At 41.0% G+C, this 24512-nt stretch overlaps 1 protein-coding gene across 1 annotated transcript in view; it reads right to left on the minus strand.

Moving 5' to 3' along the window:
• Positions 1 to 24512, minus strand: part of LOC124722040 — a 1041203-nt gene that overhangs the window by 36957 nt on the left and 979734 nt on the right. Inside the window, exon 22 of the mRNA XM_047247232.1 lies at positions 20249 to 20388. Within this exon, the coding sequence (XP_047103188.1) occupies positions 20249 to 20388 (140 nt within the window). The remainder of the gene's footprint in view (positions 1 to 20248; positions 20389 to 24512) is intronic.

The raw sequence follows: 24512 nt of genomic DNA on the forward strand, positions 1-24512 counted from the left end.
ACCTGCTTTTAGTATTAAGTTTTGGCTTTCACTAATTACGCTGTCTTTTCATGTGTAGATGTTGATGACTATGTGCCAAATGGTTATAAGTCATTGGCCATGCTTTGTGTGTGGCAATGTTATTAAAACTGTGTATTTTTTATTTATGTAAAATAAAGGAAAGGCAATCACTCACCTATAGCTGAATGAAGTGTGGCACATAGAAATGTACAACAGAAAACAGTATTTACACTAGTTTTTGAGCTCTTGGTCTTTCTCTAGTAAAAGTACACAAATTCGTACACACAACCATATAGACAACCAAACACACTAACCTGTAGTCATGATGATACTAACTGTTAATTATCAATTACTGAGAGCAGTTGCCTCTGCAGATGGTGTTGGGAAGGAGGCAGGTTAGGACACACATTGTGAGGAAGGGGTAATAGGAGAGTGTGTGATGACAAAATGACTGTACAGCAATGCCAAAGAGGATGAGATGGTAGATCACATAAAAGGTAGAAAGAGGGAGAAAGAGAGAGAGAGGGAAGGAAGGGGAGGAAAGAAGACAGTGGTGGCAATGAATATGGAGACAGAGAGGGAAGAAAGAAAGGGAGTGGGGAGAAAAGGGAGGGGGAGGAGAGGAAGGCAGTAGGGAGATGGTGGGCGGGGGAGGAGGGGGGGGGGGGAGAGAGAGAGAGAGAGAGAGAGAGAGAGAGAGAGAGAGAGAGAGAGAGAGAGAGAGAGAGAGAGAGAGGAGATTGCTCGCATGGTGGGGAGGAAGAATGGTGGGAGAAAGCAGTACATGATCTAGACAGTGAGGAGTCTTGTGGACATAAGAGAAAAGGGGAAAGGTAAAGAGAGACAGTGGGATACAGGTTAGCACAGGTATAGGCCAGGGGGATTGCAAGAGCACAGGATATGCTGCAGAGACAATTCCTGCCTGCCTGTTTCAGAGAAACTAGTGCTGGGAGGAGGATTGAAATGGCCTGCATAGTGAAGTAGCTTCATTTGTATCGTGTTTCACAGTATATTCAGCAACTGGCTGGTCAAATGTACAGTTTTCCACAGTTTGGCAGTGGCCCATCATGTGTGTAGATGGCTGGTTATTTGTCATGCCCACATAGAATGCTAGCTGATACATAACAGGGCTGGCGGCCGCTGTGGTCGAGCGGTTCTAGGTGCTTCAGTCTGGAACCAAGCGACCTCTACGGTCGCAGGTTCGAATCCTGCCTCGGGCATGAGTGATGTGATGTTCTTAGGTTAGTTAGGTTTAACTAGTTCTAAGTTCTAGGGGACTGATGACTTCAACTGTTAAGTCCCATAGTGCTCAGAGCAATTTGAACCATAACAGGGCTGCTGTCACATGTGACCACACCTTTTATAGGGTAGGAGATACCTGTGAGTTTAGTGTGATAGGAGGTGGGTGGGTGTATACGACAAGTCCTGCACTGGTGTTAACCACAAGGAAATGGCCCATGGGGAGCAGGATTGGGATAGGGATGGACAAATATATTCTGTACATTGGATGGGCGGTGTAACACTACTTTGGATGATGTGGGTTGGATTTTGGGTAGGATATGCATCTCAGGGCATGGCAAGAAGTAGTTGAAGCCCTGGTGAGCGATGTTATTGAGCTTTTCAAGGTCAAGATGATACTGGGTGATCAGAGGAGCGCTGGTCAGTGGCTGTTTAACAGGTTTACTGATTCCAGAGTGAGATTTTCACTCTGCTGTGGAGTGTGCGCTGATAATGAAACTTCCTGGCAGATTAAAACTGTGTGCTGGACTGAGACTCAAACTCGGGACCTCTGCATTTCGTGGTGAAGTGCTCTACACAAGTCCAAGTCTTGGTCCAGGAAGTTTCATATCAGTGCACACTCCGCTGCAGAGTGAAAACCTCATTCTGGAAACATCCCCTAGGTTGTGGCTAAACCATGTCTCCACAATTATCCTTTCTTTCAGGAGTACTAGTTCTGCAAGGTTCACAGGAGAGCTTCTGTGATGTTTGGAAGGTAGGAGACGAGATACTGGCAGAAGTAAAGCTGTGAGAACGGGGCATGAGTTGTGCTTGGGTAACTCAGATGGTAGAGCACTTGCCTGTGAAAGGCAAAGGTCCCGAGTTTGAGTCTCAGTCCAGCACACAGTTTTAATCTGCCAGGAGTATCAGTGCACACTCTGCTGCAGAGTGAAAATATCATTCTGGAAACATCCCCCAGGCTGTGGCTAAGCCATGTCTCCACAATTATCCTTTCTCTCAGGAGTGCTAGTTCTGCAAGTTTTGAAGGAGAACTTCTGTAAAGTTTGGAAGGTAGGAGACGAGGTACTGGCAGAAGTAAAGCTATGAGGATGGGGTGTGAGTCATGCTTGGGTATCTCAGATGGTAGAGCACTTGCCTGCAAAAGGCAAAGGTCCCGAGTTCAAGTCTCGGCCTAGCACACAGTTTTAATCTGCCAGGAAGTTTCAGGTTTACTTATGTCAGAGGAGGATATGTTGTGGAAGATCTGTTTATGGATGGGCTGGGTAGGATACAGTCTGTCAATAAAGTTTGTGGTAAAGTTATTGGTATATTTCAACAACTCCTGCTTTCCTCTGCAGATCCGGTGTCCACAGGTGGTGAGGATGTAAGGAAGAGAGATTTTTGACATGCAACAGGTCACAACTGCCAAACAGGAGGTCAACATATCGAAGGTGGCTCTTTGAGTGGAGAAAAACCAGATAAAGGGGGTTTGAAAGTAGGTGTTGAAGTTATGAAGGTAAGAGCAGAAGTTGTCACTACAGTGTGCCTAAATCATGAAAATGTCATAAATGAATCTAAACCAGACAAAGGATTTTAAGTGTTGACTGGATAGGAAAGAGTCCCCCAGATAGTCATTAAATAAGTTGGCATAGGGTGGTGCCATGTGAGTATCCTTGGTAGTACCATAGATCTGTTTGTGGATTTGGCCTCTGAAAGTGAAATAATTGTGGAGTCAGGATGTGGTTGGCTAGGAGGATAGGAAAGAGATATAGGGTTCAGTATCAGGAGGACCCTGGGAAAGGTAGTTTTCCATGGGAGCAAGGCCATAGTTGTATAAGGACATTGTATCCAAGAAGCTACAGACAGAAGTTTGGAGATGTTGGTCAATAAAGGCAGAGGTCTATTCTGGGGGAGCATTGTACACAACCACAATGGGATGACCAGTAGAGAGACCTGTGGGGTAAGACTCTTCAGCCATATTGTGACTATGATTCATGGCCACTGTGGTGGAGTGTTTGTCTGTGGGAAGGATGATTAGGTCTGGATTGCAGATTGCTGGGCGTTCCATACTACTCACGCTCAAATCACACTTGACAGTCTACACTCCTTTCACAAAATCCTTTTACTCTGTGACCACAACTTCCTGATTGCTATCGCTGCAATAGAAACTCTTGCTCTTCAACAGTTAGAACAGGATTCCCAACACCAAAGAGCCTATCCCTCTGATCCAACCCCTGCCCCATCAACAACCTCTCATAGCACCTGGGCTATGCCTTACTGACTTACTATGCCTTCCACATCCCCAAAAACTTCCTTCATGAAACACACTACTCCTAACATCCATCCCATAACACTGTTGTTAATTTTTCTGTCAAAACTCTGACCCTTGGAGAAGCCTTAATACTTTCTAAAGGCATCAAATTTACCACAAAACCTAAGGTCAGCCATACTGGATTTGTAAAGCACCTTCTTTCTTTTTCTCATTCTAAACAGTGGAAAAACTTCTTTGTTACATATCTCACTGACAGTAGCTAACCAAAGCTGCACACAGATCCTTGCACAGAACTTTGTTTAAAACAGTTCCAACCTCCCTCCAACTGTGATCCTCCTGCCCTTCCACCCAGTCATCCCCTGGTAACCTTTATGGCATTTCCCACTTCTAACCTGGCCACACCTTCCTTTCCTAAATCTCTCCCCAGTGAGTAAAGCATCACTACAATTGAACACACAGCTATCCATAACGTGAACACCAATCCAGACCTAATCATCCCTCCTGCAGACAGAAGGTTGCACCACAGTAATAATGAACTGTAGTGGCTATGTGGCTGAGGATCTCCACCAACTTTCCAACATCTCTGAATACAAAACATTTGGTCCCAACCTAGTAGTTCAACAGGACCTCCAACAGTGCCTCGGCACCTTAGGTCCATTCCAAAACCTGACATCTGAATCCATCTCCCTTCTCACACCAGCAACCCCTTTTCTCTTACCTTTTATCTACTCCCAAAATTCCGCAAATTAAACCCCACAGATCTCCCTTATGGTCATCCCATTGTGGCTGGGTACAAGGCACGCACAGAATGAACCTCTGTCTTTGTTGACCAACACCTCCAAACTATTATCCATAACCTCCAATTCAGCATTCAAGACACCGCTCATTTCCTTCACTGCCTTTCAGCAGTCCCTGTCCCATTAACACCAAATTCCTATTGGTCAAAGTGCATGTGACATCCTCATATATCAATGTCCTATATGCCCATAGCCTTGTGCCCATGGAACACTACCTTTCCAAGTGTCCTCTTGATATCAGATCCACCACCTCTTTCCTAATCCTTCTAGCCAACCACATCCTGACCCACAATTATTTCACTTTCAAAGGCCAAGTCTATAAACAGATCTGTGGTACTGCCATGGGTACTTGAATGGTACCATCATTTGTCATCTTATTTATGGGTCATTTGAAAGAATTCTTCCTATCCTGTCAACTCCTAAAACCATGTGTCTAGTTCAGATTCATTGATGACAATTTTCATGCTCTGGGCTCATAGCAGGGACAAAATTTGCTCTTTTCTTCATAACTGCAACACTTACTCTCAAATTTGCTTCATCTGGTTCTTCTCAGCTCAAAAATCCACCTGCCTAGATGTTATCTATACCTCTCAGATGGCTTCATAGATACATCTGTTCATATCAAGCACACCAACTACCAACAGTTCCTCCATTTTAACAGGAAATATACGAATAACCTTACCAGAAACTTTATTGACAGATTTTATCCTATCTAGCTCATCCATAAACAGATATCCCATGCCATCTCCTCCTCTGACATCAGTAAACCTGTTAAGCAGCCACTGACCACTACTCTGGTCACCTGGTATCACCCTGACCTTGAAAATCTTAACCACATCCTTCACTGGGCTTTCACTACTTCTCCTTGTGCCCTGAGATGAAGGATATCCTACCCAAAATCCTACCCACATCATAAAAAGTAGTGTTACACCTCCCGCCCAACCTACAGAATATCCTTGTCCATCTATTCGAATCCTGCTCCAAACCCTGCACTCAATGGGCCATTCCCTTGTGGTCAACACCATTGCAGGACTTGTCCTATACACGAACCCACAACCTCATACCACAGTCCAACCCTAGCCTATAAAAAACAGCACCACATATGAGAGCAGCCATGTTGTATATCAGCTATGCTGCAGTTAATGTGCAGCATTCTATGTGGGCATGACAAGTAACCAGTTGTCTGCATGCTTGATTGGCCACTCCCAAACTGTGTGGTAAACTGCACACTTGGTCATCCAGTTGCTGAACATACTGTGAACCACAGCACAAATAACTTAAACAGCTATTTCACTATGCAAGCCATTTGGATCTTCCCTTCCCGCACTAGCTTCTTTTCCACTCCTGTGCCTTTCTTTCTTCCACCCCCCTCACCATCTTCATCTCTGCCACCATATCCTTTCCTCCCCTCCCTTCCCCTCACCCCTTTCCCTCCCTCAACTTCTTATATGCACTACCCTCTTATCTCCTTTCATGTTTTTGTGTAGCCTGTGAGTCATCTGTCAACAGACCTGCCTCTTGCTATCCTGCTACCCATTCCTTGCTCCACATGTCCTCCCTACCTTGGCTCCACCTCCATCTGCCCATGCAACTGCTCTCAATAAGTGGTAATCAACAATCAGTCTTGTCATGACTACAGATGTGTGTGTTTGGGTGCCTATATGGTTGTGTGTGTCAATGTGTGTACTTTTAGCAGTGGAAGAGCAAGAGCTAGAAAGCTAGTGTAAATAGTGTTTTCTGTTTGCATGTTTCTATGTGCCACACATCAGGCAGCTAGAGGTGAGTGTTTGCCATTCCTTTAATTTATGTATTATTTCTTCCAGGAATTTCTATTTTGTTTTATTTAATACATGAAGTACAAGAGTAAAATGGAAAGTTTTAATCCTGGCTCTGAAATGGTTTGATATCAAGTATGTAAGGCATGTCATATGGATCAGTGAAACAGTTTTGTCTATCATTACTGGCTGCTTAAAATAATCTTGTGATATTTGAATAAGCTCAAATAAAATGGTGATGTTGCATCCTTTGTTTTATGTAGTTAACACCCAATGGAAATTCACTGAAACAGATTTATGAAAGATTGTGAGAGCATTTTTTCAGTAGTTAAAACATAGGTGCCTGAATTCAACTATGAACATATTTATAGATCTCCTGAAGATAAGTCATGCAAAGAATGTCTCAAAATAACAAACACAGCACAAAATATTGAGAAAGTGTACAATACAGGACAACCAGTAGTCAATGTTATAAGAAATAGATGACACAGGAAGTGTATCAGAAAAATGAGTATGGTACTTTTTACATGACAAATTATTTGTGAGAAAGATTTGTACAAAGTGGGTGCTGCAGTAGTTGAATGATTATTGAATGTGAAGATGTAAACAAATTTCTCAACATGTATAGAGTGCTTTTTGAAGGATCCTATTGATTTTGTGCACCAGTTTATTAGTATGGATGAAATATGGGTTAAATATTTTGTGCCATAAATGAAATAACAATCAGAGCAGGTGGTGGTAACTGATTATCCTCCAACAAAATATCAAGATTTTGTATGTCCATACTTGTAGGAGATGATTACAAGGACCTAGGCTGTTCAGTATGAAATGAAAATTAAACACCTGCAGCCATCTCTTTTAAGTTTAATTTATTTACACGACCAGTGTTGATGTTTCATTACACCATCTTCAGGCCCCTGGATCAAAGTAAATTGAGAGGAACCCAATCTCATGTGTAGTCATAACAGGAGCCAGTATCAAATAACAGGTGTCCACAGATCCCTTTGTTTATCAAACAACCACTGTCAGCACAACAGTCCAACCAGCCAGCTGGTTTTTATGTCTTGGTTGTTGCAAAATATTTAAATCTGGTTAAATTTGATTGTTTGGTTCCAAACTGCATCAAGTGTTTCATATATGATCAGATTAAACCCATTTAACTGAAACTAAGTTTATAAGCTACTGAAAATAATGATCACTGCTGTATTTTCTCTATACCCCGATTTTCGCTAACATAGTGCTATCAACTGGAGACAAAACAAAGTGGGAGATGATATTTACCAGTGACCCATAACACATAAGAGAAACAGGACTGGGATTGGTATTGTCACATTGTAACCACAAGCATATCCAAATCTGAAAACAGGGTCATCAGTGGAGTACAATGTTTGGTGCTGAAGGGACATTTATTAGAGAGACCAATGTACAGCCAGAATAGAACTGAATTTTGGACAGAGAATGCTGTTATTGATACAGATATAGAATATTTCTCAATATGCAAATGTTATATACAAAACAAGTTTCAAGAACCTTCCATAAATGATAAAAACTAAATAATAAATATTTTCTGGTGATGGGGTTTGGTTTGGCAATCTGCAGCATGCCTGCAATCACTGCTAACTGCAACTATACAAGATATGCAGCACAGCTCATGACATTGCTCTTTCTCCTAGAGAAACAGCAGCCCTCTTTTTTAAACGGTCTCATTTGAGCCAATCACAGCATACTGGATCTAGACCTCATCAATGGTCTTCTGTATGGTGGATCATCACATCTGGTCACACTGTCACAGTCTTTTTATTATGAAAAGCATAGAAGGTAGCCCCTTCCATCAAAGCTTCAGGATTGTTGAGCAGGTCTCCTGTTTTCTTGACTCAGAAGCTTGAACATCACTCTGTCTCAGTACTGTAGTACGGCTTGATATGTCTCTGCCCTTTTGTCTTCTTGATCAAGGATCATAACCCTAGACTTTTCATGTGAAGTTTGATAAGTGATCGATACAATATGACCTAAAGTAACATTTTGGTAATTATTCTTATAGTCTCACATTCTGCACAGTCATAAAAGCCCATACAAAGTCTCCCATGCCATATCTCACTGGACAGTGCTTGGCATCATAGTGTTTACAGGGATCAGTATGTGAGCCAGCAGTCTTGCTTCTTTGGTCCTGGTGATGAGGTGTTCACAAAGTCATTCAGAGCATCACTGGCTGAAACAGAACAGTGTATGCATTGTTGTCTTGACCTAGTGATTGTAAAGCAGCAAAAATAGTATGAAGCCTGTGTCTTTCTTTGCTGTCTTCTATGTGAATGTCACGATGGGTTGCAATGTGTTACAATCTCTTCATTTGACATTAATTAATACTGACAGCATATCTGCCAACATCCTATTAGAGCATTCTGTGAGGCCAATCACCTCTGGGCTGTCGGCAGCTGTCATTCTCTGTGAAATTACTTCTGATACTATTCTCAACTGGAAAAATTTTCCGCACTCAGAGATCATCACATGGGTGTTTCATGCTTCAAAATGATGTCTTCTACAGGGAACTTTGCAATTTACAGAGTTGGCACAGCTTTGGTGACAGCATAGTGGGTGAGGTAGTCAGTGCAGTCTACTATCCATTGAGTCCCATTTGTTGACTTTGGGAACTTCCCCAAGAGGTCAATTACAATTCAGAGGAATGGCACTGCTGCAGGCAGGTTGGATACCAGACACCTCAGAGGCATTGTTGAACATGCTTCCATCATTGTAATTCCTTACAGAGGCTCACATAGTGTCTAACAGGTCAGTAGAGACCTGGCCAGTGATACTTGTGTCTGGTTCTGTACAGAGTCTTCATGAAACCCAGGTGACCAGATGTTGGAGCATCACAGAAGTACTTCAAGATATCTGGTTGGTGATGAGCTGGGATGGTAAGCGACCATTTCTACCCATTGGATGATAGTTTCTCTCATACAACATTGTGTTTATTAATTGCAGTTCTCCCTTTGTCAGTTCCTCCTTCCAGGTCTCTATGGTTTTCAGAAATTCTGGATCTTCCTTCCATTCAGCAGCAATGTCATTTAAGACACTGATGACAAAGTTTTCATTAATGCTGCTTTGTTCTACCACACAATTCCTTAAAATGCAGTTAGTGTCTTTGCATTTACATCCATTTTTGTGTACATGTCTGATGTAGTTCTCCTAAAACCTCAGTGTCATCTTACCAGTCAACCAGACAGACCCTATAGGTTAGTCAGCAAATGTAAAGATGGTGGCCCATCACAACAGAGAACAGTTTCACAAATAAAAATGGCTAGAACTTGTTGATGGCCTAAACAGTGGCAAGACCCTCTTTCTTGGTCACAGAGTAGTTCATCGTAATCCTGGAGCATACTATGGAAGCATAAACTATCATCTTTTCAGCACCTTTCACAAGTTGTACTAGAATGGCACCTATCCCATACCTGCTAGCATCAGTCTGAAATTCTTTATGAATTGCCCTTAGTACTGCCACATTCTGAGATAACTTCTCACATCACGAATGTGCTGGAGACATCAAAAATATGTGACTGCTCTTACTTTCTCTGGATTGGGAGACACTACATTGCCATTAACTAGATGCCCCAAGTTTTTTATTTCTTAAGCAATGAAGATGCACTTTTTCAGATTCAAACAGAGGCTTGCAGTTTGAACTCACTTCAATGCAGTTGTCAGGTGGCTTAGATGTTCTTCAAATGTCTTCAAGAAAGTGATAATGTGATTCAGATACCAAAGACACATCATATATTTAAGGTGTTGGAGCAGGTTGTTCATCACATTCTCATCAGTGGCTGTAGCATTACTTAGTGGAGATGGCATAACTTTGAACTCATAGTTGCCATCAGGTATTATGAAGGCAGTCTTTTTCTGGTCAGTCTTATCAAATTCAGTTTGCCAGTGGCCTGTCTCCATGTGGATAGTTGAGAGGTACTTTGCCCCTTTCAAACAGTCCAGTGAGTCACCAGTGCACAATAAGGGGTAGATATCTTTCTTCATGATTTTGTTCAATTGTTAACAGTCAACACAGAAACTCCATATGTCACCCTTCTTCTTCACTAGATCACCAGAAAGATCTGATAACTCTCTGCAGTTTCAATGATGTCACCTTGCAGATTCTTCTCCATTTTCTGCCTATGCAAATGCTGGAGAACTGGTGGGTGATCCTCAGTGTTGATACAGTGTTTTACTATGGGCCACTTGGTCTGTTCTTTCTTATCTCCAGATTTGAAAGCATCTGAGTTGCGCTTTTGACACAGCGTAGTGAGCCTTGAGCAGCCGCTGGTGAAGTATCAGTGCAGCAGCTGTGCAGTAGTGAGTTGCATATTTAGCTTCCTTATTTGTTTTGTAGTTTGATTCTTAATTTCTTTCAGAGTGTTTGTGCACTTGCATATTTAATTACATAAAATCCTTGCATATTCTTGTACTTGAGAGGAGTTACATTGCTTATTGATAGCTGTAAAGTTGAGAGGAGTTATATTGCTTATTGATAGGTGTAAAGTATAAATTTGTGGAGTCATTAGTCAGTTGTTTGTTTTGGACAGCCACTGCTTTCTGTTTATTTCATAGAGTCAGTTAGCAGTGACAGAGGCCAGGGAAATTTCATCTGTGCTTGCAGAGTGACGTTTGCGAGCAGCAGTAGAAGAAACGAGTCGTATATTCAGTTTTTCATATTAGTTCCATAGGTTTAATTCAAATTACTTTGTGTGTTTGTGTGCTTGCACTGTGAAATTTTTCGGATCTTTGCATATTTCTGAATTAGAAAGGGAAAGTATCCAATTTTAATAATGGCAGAGTGTAACATCGCGTAGGCAGTAGTCATTTGTACTAAGACAGGGGTAGGATCACTTTGTAATATTTGCATAGTGTCGTAGTCGTGGTCATTTGATTGCTCAGTTCGTAAGTAATTGTTCATATATCGTAGCTCAATCTGCCGCTGGTGATGTAACTGTGCAGTCGCATATTGCTGTTTTATTTGTCGCAACTCTATATGTCCAGATATTAGCAGTAGGATGGATAGGGTGTGTGCGTGCTGTGTGCAGGCACAGGAGGAGCTGGCCATGGTTCGCGAGCAGCTGAGCGTGCTGTTGGCCACGGTCATTCGCCTTCAGGCTCCTGCCTCGGGGTGCAGCGACAGCGGAGGGTCTGGCGCATCACGTGAGACACCCCAGGTGTCACTTGCTGTGTCTGCTGACTCAGCTGCCAAGGCACCTTCTAGTGTACCTGGTGCATAGGGGCCACCCTCACCTCAGGGTGAGTGGCGGACTGCAATGCGTTCGCGTTAGAGGCGGAGGGTCAATGTGGAGGCTGGCCAGCTGGCCTTGCCTGTTCATCCTGTCAGTGGGCAGTTGGCCGCTCCTTCAGCAGGGCCCGAGCAGGCACACGGGGGCAAAGGCTTGCTGGTTATTGGAAGCTCAAATGTTAGGCGGGTGATGGAGACACTTAGGGAAATAGTGTCCAGGGCCGGAAAGAATTCCAATGTGGACTCGGTTTGGCTGCCGGGGGGCCTCATCCAAGATGTAGAGGTGGCCTTGCCTGCAGCTATCGAGCGTATGGGGTGCAGTCATCTGCAAGTAGTTGCTCACGTCAGCACCAATGATGCCTGTCGCTTGGGTTCTGAGGTGATCCTTAGTTCGTACAGATGGCTGACGGATTTGGTGAAGACCGCTGGCCTCGTACACGGGGTACAAGCAGAACTCTCTATTTGCAGCATTGTTCCCATAGTGGATCGGGGTCCTTTGGGTTGGAGCCGAGTGAAGGGTCTCAACCAGAGACTTCATGACTCCGTGACGGTCTTGGCTGCAGATTTCTAGACTTGTGCTATTGGGATTTTTTAGGCTAGGCATTAGTGCGAGGTGTCCTGATGAACACTCACCAGTTGACGTGCAGGCAGGGAAATCAGGACACGCTCAGTGTAAAGACACTTCAGCTATCAAGATATTAGCAGTAAATTTTCAGAGTGTTCGGAATAAAGTTCCTGAATTTACTGCCCTCCAGGAAGCGTGTGGCGTGCAAATTATTCTCGGGACTGAGACCTGGCTGAACCCTGAGATAGGAAGTTCTGAAATATTTAGTGAGGGTTGGAACGTGTATAGAAAAGACAGATTAGACACTGCAGGAGGTGGTGTCTTCATTGCAGTTGACAAAAATATTGTGTCTACTGAGGTCGAAGTAGTGTGTGAGTGTGAAGTTATCTGAACACATTTAACAGGGCTAGGAGAAATAAAGTTAATTGTTGGGTGTTATTACTGGCCACCAGGTTCCACCGTGACAGTTCTAGAATCATTCAAAGGGAGTCTACGCTCTGTATCGCAGAAGTACCCGGATCATGCTATATTAGTCGGAGGCGACTTCAACCTACCTAGTATAGACTGGGATGTCTATGGATTCATTACGGGTGGTACAGACAAGCCGTCGTGTGAATTACTTTTGAACACATTATCCAAAAACTGTCTCGAGCTGCTAAATCGGCAGCCAATGCGTAATGGAAATATTTTAGATCTGGTAGCCACGAACAGACCAGACCTCATTGCGGTGTCAGTGTTGAGACTGGGATCAAAAGTGATCATGATGTTGTCATTATGACTATGATTACAAAAGTTAATGTTAAGTCCTATAGTGCTCAGAGCCATTTGAACCATTTGAACAAAAGTTAAAAAGTCAGTCAAGAAGGCTAGGAGAGTATTCTTACTAGAAAGAGCAGATAAGCAGTTGTTAGCATCCCACTTAGTAACTGAATGGACTTCATTTACTTCCAGTATGATGGATGTGGAAGAATTATGGGCAAATTTTAAACACATTGTAAATCACGCATTGGAGAAGTATGTGCTGAAAAAGTGGGTTATGGATGGAAAAGACCCACTGTGGTTTAACAGCGCAATTTGGAGAATGCTCAGGAAGCAAAGACAGTTGCACTCACTGTACAAGAAAGATCGGGAGAATGAGGACAGGCAAAAGTTAGTAGAGATTCATGATGCTGTAAAAAGAGCAATGTGCGAAGCATACAACCACTACCACCATCATACCTTAGCAAAAGATCTTGCTGAAAACCCAAGGAAATTCTGGTCTTATGTAAAATCAGTAAGCGAGTCGAAGACTTCCATCCAGTCACTCACTGATCAGTCTGGCCTGGCAATGGAAGACAGCAAAATGAAAGCTGAAATTTTAAATTTAGCATTTGAGAAATCTTTCACGCAGGAGGATTGTACAAACATACCACCGTTTGAGTCTCGTACAGATTCCCATATGGAAGACATAGTGATAGACATCCCTGGGGTTGTGAAGCAGCTGAATGGGTTGAAAATAAATAAATCTCCAGGTCCTGATGGGATTCCAATTCAGTTTTACAGAGAGTACTCTACTGCATTGGCTCCTTACTTAGCTTGCATTTATCGCAAATCTCTTGCCCAACGTAAAGTCCTGAGTGACTGGAAAAAAGTGCAGGTGACACCTGTATATAAGAATGGTAGAAGGATGGATCCTCAAAATTACAGACCAAAATCCTTAACATCGATGTGTTGCAGGATTCTCGAACATATTCTCAGTTGGAATATAGTGAATTTTCTTGAGACAGAGAAGTTGCTGTTCATGCATCAGCACGGCTTTAGAAAGCATCACTCCTACGAAACGCAACTCGCCCTTCTTTCACATGATATCTTGTGAACCATGGATGAAGGGTATCAGATGGATGCCATATTTCTTGATGTCCAGAAAGCATTTGACTCAGTGCCCCACTGCAGACTCCTAACCAAGGTATGAGCATATGGGATTGGTTCCCAAATATGTGAGTGGCTCAAAAACGTCTTAAGTAATAGAACCCAGTATGTTGTCCTCGATGGTGAGTGTTCATCGGAGGTGAGGGTATCATCTGGAGTGCCCCAGGGAAGTGTGGTAGGTCCACTGTTGTTTTATATCTACATAAATGATCTTTTGGATAGGGTGGATAGCTATGTGCGGCTGTTTGCTGATGTTGCTGTGGTGTACGGGAAGGTGTCGTCGTTGAGTGACTGTAGGAGGATACAAGATGACTTGGACAGGATTTGTGATTGGTGTAAAGAATGGCAGCTAACTCTAAATATAGATAAATGTAAATTAATGCAGATGAATAGGAAAAAGAATACCGTAATGTTTGAATACTCCATTAGTAGTGTAGTGCTTGACACAGTCACGTCGATTAAATATTTGGGCGTAACATTGCAGAGTGATATGAAGTGGGACAAGCATGTAATGGCAGTTGTGGGGAAGGTGGATAGTCGTCTTCGGTTCATTGGTAGAATTTTGGGAAGATGTCGTTCATCTGTAAAGGAGACTGCTTATAAAACACTAATACAACCTATTCCTGAGTACTGCTCGAGCGTTTGGGATCCCTATCAGGTCGGACTGAGGGAGGACATAGAAGCAATTCAGAGGCGGGCTGCTAGATTTGTTAGTGGTAGGTTTGATCATCATGCGAGTGTTATGGAAATGCTTCAGGAACTCGGGTGGGAGTCTCTGGAGGAAAGGAGGCATTCTTTTCATGAATTGCTACTGAGGAAATTTAGAGAACCAGCATTTGAGGCTGACTGCAGTACAATTTTACTGCCACCAACTTATATTTTATGGAAAGACCACAAAGATGAGAGAGATTAGGGCTTGTACAGAGGCATATAGGCAGTCGTTTTTCTCTCGTTCTGTTTGGGAGTGGAACAGGGAGAGAAGATGCTAGTTGTGGTACGAGGTACCCTCTGCCACGCACCATATGGTGGATTCCGGAGTATGTATGTAGATGTAGACATAGAAAACTGGTGCAGAACAGCTAACACTTGCTCGTGTTGTTAGACCCTGTTGTCAGTTGGATAGTAGCTTCCTCCACTGTATTGTCTTTAGTGGTAGTGAAGCCCGAGTCTTCATCAATGGCACTGAGCTGCCCATTTTAGACTGGTTAGGCTGTTCCCACACACATCCCTTGGGAGATGAGCTGTGGCTGCTCCTGATGAGTAGTGACTTAAAGTTCTCCTCAACCTCCTGCAATGCTTATGATCTTCACTGGTATATAGAGCTCTTTCATTAGCCTGAGTAGCTTTTTGCTATCAACTAAAGCTTCACAGTTTAACTAAGCATCTAGATTGACTACTGGAAATTCTCACTGATATTGGTGGGACAACAACATCTTCAATGGCAAACAACTGTCCAGAGCACTCATTGTTTGTGTGCTTGTTGGAATAATTACATAAATCTGGAGCTCTGATCTTTGATTGTCTATGACTTCTTGTGAAGCCTGCAAGAAGTCCTGTACAAGAATAATATTATGACCACATCCTGTTAAAATGACAAATTCGAATGCCTGCGTTCTATCACTGATAATTATTCTTGAAATACATGTTCCTGATGATTGTCCATATTTCCCATTTGCAACCTTCAGTACTATCAATTTTGTAACACAGATGGTGATGATTTTGTATAACAAATGGTGAATTGACTTGTGCCTGGACAGGATGGCTATTGATGATGGCATTAATAAGATTTCCTGACAGCTTGCTAATTGTCAAGTACAGGCAATTTTCATCTAAGGTGGTCTCACCTCCATAGAGGTTTGTCTTGCTTAGTTTTCATGAATTTGGTGTATGGATGAGCAGCTTGTACCACTATGAGAGGATTATTTGGAAAGTAAGGTCTGATGGGTTGTGAAACGGAAACCACAGTGAAAATCAAATGAAGCTTTGCACAGATGCATTGGGCAGTGCCTCTAGTATGCCCAGCAATTGCATCACACTGCTTTTTTCAGTTCTGATCACACAGTGAGCATATAAAGATCCTTAGAACAATAGTGTCTCCCATCAAGTATGAGGGCCTGGTGTGAGATTTCACCTGATGTCATGCAGCCCACATACCATAGCTGTCATGCATTTCCTTCTGCATGACAGTTCTCAGCTGCACTCTGCAGGGGCAATGCAGATGCTCCTGCAGCATTTTTGATGGGTAGTGTTTGATTCCCACAATAGAGCCCATAATTGACTCTCCCTGAGTTTCATCTCTGCTCACATAAATCACTGGCTATGAAAACAGTGTTCTGGCACAGACAATGAGCTGTAGACAAGAGTAGAGAATTGGCAGGAAGCACACACAGTTGCCTTGTATGATGTGGGTATTGGAATGCTGGTACAATACGATGACAAATGTCTAAATTACAGCGGCAACTATACAGACAAGTAACTGGAAGGTGTAGCTAACTGTTGCAAATAAAACATTTTTGATTTTCACAGTGGTTTCCATTTTGTGACTGAGCAGACCTTACTTTCTGAATAGGCCTTGCACAATGAAGGATAATGGAGAGCAACCTCATCCACAGTGCAGTGATGGGCTTTGTCCCACAGATCAACTATACTGCAGTTGACTAGTGTGAATAGGACTACTGTGATGGTTGACATCTTGCAGTGTCATAGTAATAAAACACTTGTTTTTCTTCTCTGCATTAAGATACATCATCTCCAGGGCACCCACAGGGGAAACTGGCTGTCATATTGTCCTCCATCCCCTAAATTTCTGTTCTTCTGTGGGGCATCATACTTGACAGAGGAGTTGGTTGTACCTGTGTTGGTTGGATGCTGGGTTGTCATTGGATAGCTGGAGCATGAGTCCAAGTTTGGAGAGACTGTTCTTCATAGCACATTGGACTGGTGGCTGAGATTTGTCTTAAATATCAATACACCACTTCTTCAACACTCTTTATGACCATCTGATGTGTGGGGTCAACATTCATGGCCACTATCTCTTGTGTAGTCAGCCAGAAATTTCTGGTTGCCATAAATTACCATATCTCTTCACTTACTACCTGGTATATATAAACACACACATATTCACACACATATTGCCACTGTCTCTGGATGATTAGGACCTCAAGTGGCCAGAGACAGTGGTTTTGTGTGTGTGTGTGTGTGTGTGTGTGTGTGTGTGTGTGTGTGTGTGTGTGTGCGTGAGTGAGTGTGTGTGAGAGTTGTGCTTTTGTGCTTGTGTGAGTTTTCTACTTTAGAAGAAGGCCTTTCGGTCAAAAGCTCAAATGTATAACAGTCTTTTTGTTGTGCCTTTCTGCAGCTCAACGTCTCCTCTACATGGTGGGTAGCAGTCTATTATATACATAATATTGTTGTCATTTCATCATGGATTTTTTATTGTTTGATTTCAAACATTATTAAAAAAATCCAGGGAACTGGAAATGTGCAGAATACATAACATCTATGGAAAACAGCAACAACTAATGACATAAATGCATCTAGCATCTCAGCAGCGGTAACAGACAATCTCCACATGATTACAAGACAGCCTGTAGGTGTGAATGGGATCTGCCGAATTGCTGAAGGAGTGGTTCAGTGGATACTACATTTGCAACATATGTCATGCTTTCCACATGTGCTCCATCAACAGCATCATGTCAAAAACTTTCAAAATCAATTACACATCTCTAGATGGTGTCGACAAAAACTACCAAATGATGTGGCATTTCTGTGCTTGGTTTTGTTTATGGATGAAGTATCATTCACAAATTATGGGCAAATCAGTCTTCACAACATGCATTATTGATCAGCTGAAAATCCACAGTGTCTGAGGGAAGTGGATAAAAATATTTTGCTTCAGTCAGTGTATGGTACTGGACTTTCAAGAATCACACCGTTGGTCCCTGTTTTATTGTTGGGGCTCTAAATACTCACAAGCATCTACATTTCCTAACAGACATGCTGCTGCAATATGGGAAGATATTCCACAGGAAATAAGGCAATCCTTGCGAAATCAACATGAGGGATGTCCCAAACCATTGCACACTAATAAAAACAGATCTTCTCAATATAACATTTTGCCTTTTTTGCATCAGTCACTCAGGAAATGCAAAATTACCTGCATACTAAACAAAGTTAACACCTCTGGCTTTTTACCTGTGGAGAAAATTAATACAAGAGGTCTACAGGAAAACACTGATGACTCTCTAAGATATGAAATGTCATATAAAATGAGCCCATTCTACAATAATTCAAATGAAATTTAATGTGCAGTATTGTCAGTCCAGAATCATTTTATGAATCAATAGTCAAGATCAACATATTGAGAGCTTTGCATAAGAGTCATAATAATAAACTGTACCTAAGTTATGTATTTGCTTTCATTTGCTACAGGAGGGTAGACATTTGTGGGGCCTTGCCTTCTGATGACAGGACAGTGGTTTGCAGCACTGTTATCTCTTAAATATTTGATCAAGTTCCTCACATGTTAAATCACTAAAATCCTCTTCAAAGACTCTGGCCAATGTCACAGAAAAAAATATATAGTGTAATTTAAAAAAAAAAATTAGGCTAATAATTCAGTTTATATAAATTTTAAAAATTACTTCCAGACTACAGAAAATTTTCTGTAGTAGCCGTTACAGTTATCTTGATATATTGCCTTGTGTGTGTGTATTTATAAGGTATTTCTTAATTGTATGCAATTGTGATGTACTAGATCAGCATGAATATATAGGCCTCAGTCTATTGTACAACACTGATTAGCCGACTAGTTATAAGTGGGAGCAGGGGGTGGGGGTGGAGGGGGGGCACTGGGGTGAGGGGGGGGTTGACAAACCTTTGGATTATGGCCTACTGATAAAACTGTCGATAATGGAATGAGAGCAGTGTAGCACATGTGAAAATGATCCGGCCTCAACCTTCATTAGTCACTGTCCTCACCCATCCAGCCCCCTCCCTGTTCCCATTCCAGCACTACACAGCCATCATTTCCCTGCCACACCCAGTCTTTTAATTTATTTTTATTTCTCTCCTTTCCACTACTTACCCCCTACCCCTCCGCACCTTCTCTCCTGCCCTCTGACTAAACTGCAACACTTCACTGTCCAATACTCCCACCATACTATCCCTCCCCCTCCGTGCCCCAGCCCTCTCCTTACCCTGACCCAGTTGCCACTCCAATCATGCACTGGTGCTGCTGCTTGCAGTGTGGTTTCAGTTCTCTGAGACTGCAGACGTGTGTGCAAGTAGTGTTTGTGTGAGTGTGTGTGTGCGTGTGTGTATGTGTGTCTACTGCTGACAAAGGCCTTAATGGCCAAAAGCTATAATTGTGTGAGTCTTTTTGTTGTGCCTATCACGACTCAGCATCTCCAGTATATGGTGAGTAGCAACTTTCCTTCTCTGGTATTGTTACATTCCATCCTGGATTTTCCACTGTTTGATTCTATTTATGTTTAATAGACTTGTGACCAAACAGAAATAAATTCACATATTATTCATCATTTATTGTGTTCAGATGAATCAGTTTTCATGAATAATGATGAGGGGAATAAATGCAACATAGGTATCTGGTACCTGGTAAATCTGCAATTGTACATAAAGGAAATCAATCAAATGTTTGGCCCTTATTGTTTTTTTTATGCATTTTGGATGGAAAAATGTAGACAAGCATTGTAATGCCAAATTACCATCATTAATTGAATATCCCAGCTTCAAGAATGTTAAATTACATTGATGGAAATGCAAAATGTTATACATTGAACATATTGATTGAACATAACCAAACTGATACTCCACTATGAGATTTTCACTCTGCAGCGGAGTGTGCACTGATATGAAACTTCCTGGCAGATTAAAACTGTGTGCTGGACCGAGACTCAAACTCAGGACATTTTCCTTTTTTGATACTCCACTATTTACATTTCTGTGTTATATGTTGATTAAAATTTTATCCTTATGTGAGCATATTTTCAGTATTTCCAGTACAGAAAAATGTCATTCCTGTAGGCAAAAAACAATGTGAGTACATGATGGATATTGGGTTTGTCTAACATTATTGGAAATTTTCGGGTGCAAATTACAACACAGTGTACCCTGATGATGTGTACATAGAGCTTATTGCCATATTTTGAACTACGAGGAAGTTGAATCATTGGCATGAGTGATATGGGACAAACTGATAGACTGCATAGATAGTTGGCTGTAGTGCAGTGATTGCAGAACAAATGGTGATGAGGACTTAGTACAACAAGATGGAAACCAATAACTTTAAAAGCCTGTTTGTATTGCAGCTTTTTTTTTTATGAAGATGTCTTACATTCTTCTACTTCCACCAAATCTGGTGAAGTAATATATCGCAAATTATATTAAATTACTAAATACAAAGCACTACTTTGTTTCTCAAATCAATCTACTTACAGTTTGCTTGTTTTTGCCCAATGCAGCTCGCTGCGGACTTTCTGCAGGCGCAGTTGATGGAAGAAGCTCTGCTGGTCTGTTGCAGGGTTTGCACACTCTGCAGATAGGCAACCATCAGCAACACCTCCAGACATGTTGCCCTACCCACAAGCCCACATTTCACAGGTATACTACTGCTGAGTCAAAAAATGTGAATAACAGTTTCAAATACAGACAAAAAATTTAACTAAGTTAAAGTTAGATATCACTCTTTTTTTGAAAACTAAAAGCAGCGGATTTCAGTAATTTTGTCTGCTGAGATGAGTGGTATGACACCTGAGCTAATGCTACTAAAACACTGTAGATAAAAAGGTTTAAAATGAACATAGCTAAAGAAAGACTGTAAAGGTCTCACAGAAATCATAATAGTGAAATGTTTTAATACAGTGGCACTCCTGAATTTGGTACTGTCTTATTGGTGATACAAAGGGGCCAGTATTTCCAATGTGAAATTTTTTGAGCATACAATGACATGATGGATGTTAGAGATTACACTAATCACTTACTGAAAGTTAAATATAAATTTAAAATTGTTGTGTACACGACCAAAACAATTATTAAAAACGTGCATTCAAATTTATAAAATAGCTAGTACTTTCATTAAGAGCTTTTAATACTTGGAAGTACAGATGTACTGTGAGAAATTTTATGAAACCCTGCAGGGTGCAGGGGAAACAGAAACAGAAGTCTACAAAACATTAGGTGATTCTAATTTTTTCAGTCTTCACAAACTAAATGCTTTTGTTGCAAGATATTAGACATTAGCAAATGTCACTCACTTAATGATAAAAGAACATCTTGTGGAAACAAAGAAATACAAAATTGATGATACTTAGACCCTACTACTTTGGTGAGATTGTTTAAAATATATGTTTTAACTGTAAAAGTGATGATGTTTCAGTATGTAATTGTTACAGAGAACCTGAGTCCACTATGGTCTTTTTTATGTGACCAAATTGAAATTCACCAGAAATGAGATAAGGAGACCAAGGAAAATCCAATTGAAGGAGGGGTGGATGGTGATTTTTACGCTTATTCTCCTCCTGGGAAGGAGTTTAGTCTTTTAACCACTATTTCACTGTTGTTGGTGACATTGTAAGGACAATACAGTGAAACCACACTTTTATATTTTTCAATGAACTTTGTGTGAATTATGGAAAAATGTAAATTTTGTGAAATTACTGTTTCAGGAAAAACTTTATAAAACATCAATAAACAATTATTTTATTATTATCTATGAGTAAGTCCATTATGACTATGTGAAGTACTTAGAGGTGGGCATTTACCTTCATTTTTGCCCACATTTCTTTCATTCTCTTCCTGTGGGCTTCTTTCCTCTCTTCAGAACATGTTGTTCCAGTCTTCTTCTTTGGACCTGAGCATTTCATGGTTTTGGACATTTCTGGTTCTATTTTTGTCAGTTTCAGATCAGTTTTGATCTCACCAATCTGTTTCATTGTGTCCATTTTGGCTTTGCACTTATTGATAAAAAAAATCAACTATTTGTTTTATATCTCCACGTCTATCTTTAAACAGGGTGGTTGTGGGACCTCAGCAGTTCTCTACAAAATGTCAAATCACAATGCCTTCAGCTATCTAAATTTCCAGTTTCATTCTACTTTTGTTACCAGTTTGAGCATTACACTACACCATCTTGAGGCACCTGACTGACGTATTGGAAGAATCCCACCTCTTGGACAATCGAAATAGGTGCCAGCATACAGTCACTGGTATAGTAGACTTCTTTATAACACAGAAATCCTTTAGATCATCACTTGCAGTCTATGATCGAGGGGATCACTATGTTAAAGAGAAGTCTACGGACAACAGTGACTGTAAGCTTGCCCCTATTTTGATTATACAAGAGGTGGGATTCTTTCTAAGCATCAGTCAGGGGGCCTGAAGATATGATAGTTTAAAGCTGAAAGTGGTTGCAAAATTAAAATAAAACTGGAAATTTAGACCTTTTGTAAGTCTGGTTTCATACTTTCAATGTGTCCATAGAATTGTAACCTGTGTTTTCTAATGCTGCTATGGATATCTGCACATTATTTGATTTGCTGATTGCTTTTGAGTCACTACTGTTCATCTACAAGTTTTCAGCCTAGAATTTTTCTTGAATTTGGGTTCCTCTGAGAAAGAGGAATGTCTTTTTTTCTGTTTCTGCTCTACAGAGGGATTCTGGTTCAATTACTGCCTTGTAATATCTTTGTTTTGTGTGTTTAGAGACACATTTCTTGTTATAGATATTGTGGGTATGTAGTACATATTTTTCATCTTCTAGCATCTAAATTCATTTGTTTTTGTTTTTATTCCATTTTCCTGAATGGTTACACTGAGATATTTAAATTGTGGAACTCCTTTAATTTTGCAATATTTCACCTCTATGAATTTTGGTGCTTCTTGTTGCAGGTTATGCACTCTTTCTTTCCAAAAGACATCTGCAGAGCATTTTCTTAATGCAGATTTCAGACTGGTGAAAAGTCATAAGTTAATATTGTTAAATCGTTTGCAAATTTTAGGCAGCATGTAGATAACTTGCCTTTATGTAAAGTGATTGGTTGGTCAAATTTGAGAACAGATTTCTGTTTGCCCCATTTTTGTAATCATTTTCTCAAGGACATAGTTGAAATGTAACAGAGACAGCCCATCTCCCTACCTTATCCTCATTTTTATTTTGAAAGAATCAGAGAATTCTCTCATATATTTAACCTTAGACTTTGTACCTGTCAGTGCCTGTTCCATGATTACAAGTGTTATCAGACCTAGACCTTGCTCTTTTAATATTTGCAAGAGTGATACACAATCAACTGCATTCTAGCCTTTTATGAAGTCAACAAATGTATGGACTAAATCTTTGCTAGAAATTCTTTGATGTCTAAGGATTAACTTTAGGTTCAAAATTTGCTCTAGACAAGAATGCTATGGTCTGTATCCTGCTCTGTTCCCTGTGCTCTACTGAGAAGACACTGAGATAGAATTTTATATGCAACTGATATTAGTGACATCCCCTGTAGTTATTTACATCTGTTCTGTCACACTCCTTGTGTAATGGGTGACTTAACATATTTTTCCAATCTTCTGGAATTTGATCTGCTTGCCAAATGTCTTGCATGAATTTGGTGATGTCTTTTATGGTGTTTGAAGCTGCTGATTTGAAGATTTTTGCTGATTCCACCTGCCTCCAAAGTTTTACTCTTTTTTTAGTCTTTTGAACAGTATGGCTATTATTTTCTTCATCTGGTGTTAATGATTTAGGATTAGTGTTCTCAGTTTCTCTTGATGGTAATCTTTGCGGTTTTCTGGGCAGTTAATCCGTAATTCACAAGGTGTGGTCTCTCAGACTGTGTGAGAATTTTCGCACTTGCTCTCCAAAGTAAATTCTCATGGAGTGCTTCTATGCTCCACCTACTCCTTAAATTGCCAACTCTATGGTGTCTTTAAGTTGCCCTTGATATGTTGGTGAAAATACATGTTTAAATCTGGAGGTATGCACAAAACATCATCCGAAATTGTGCTAAACTCATTCTCTGAAAATTACTTTGAGCAGTTAGTTAATGAGCCCATGTGAATAGTAAACAGACATGAAAACACGCTTGACCTGCGCTAATAATGAGCATCAAAAAAGATACTGGGATCACTGGACACAGGGTTGCTGTAGTGAGATGGAATATTGTCACTGAGAAATCCTCCAAAATAAATGAAAAGTATACCTATTCAAAAAACAGATAAAAATTCACTTGATGCCTTCCTGAGAGATAATCTCCACTTCTTCCAAATTAACAATGGAAGTGAAAAGCAGATGTGGCTTGAATTCAAAGAAATAGTGTCAACAGCAGTTGAGAGATTTATGCCAAATAAATTAACAAATGATGGAGCTGACTTCTCTTGGTACACAAAACAGGTCAGAAAGCTGTTGCAGAGAAAATGAAAACAGCATGCCAAATTTAAATGAATGCAAAATCTCCAAGATTGATGGTCTTTTACAGAAGCTTGAAATTTAGCATGGACTTAAATGTGAGGTGCTTATAATAGTTTCTATAACAAAACTTTGTCTTGAAACTGGGCAGAAAACCCAAAGAGATGCTGGTCATATGTGAAGTATACTAGTGGCAAGACACAGTCAATGCCTTTGTGGGAGCCTCGAACAGCAGCACAAAAATTGCAGACAACACAGTCAACGGGTCGAAATTCATCCATGCGCCCCCCTGCGCAGAAGTACTGT

This window comes from Schistocerca piceifrons, chromosome X (assembly GCF_021461385.2).
Source record: "Schistocerca piceifrons isolate TAMUIC-IGC-003096 chromosome X, iqSchPice1.1, whole genome shotgun sequence".
Lineage (NCBI taxonomy): Eukaryota > Metazoa > Arthropoda > Insecta > Orthoptera > Acrididae > Schistocerca > Schistocerca piceifrons.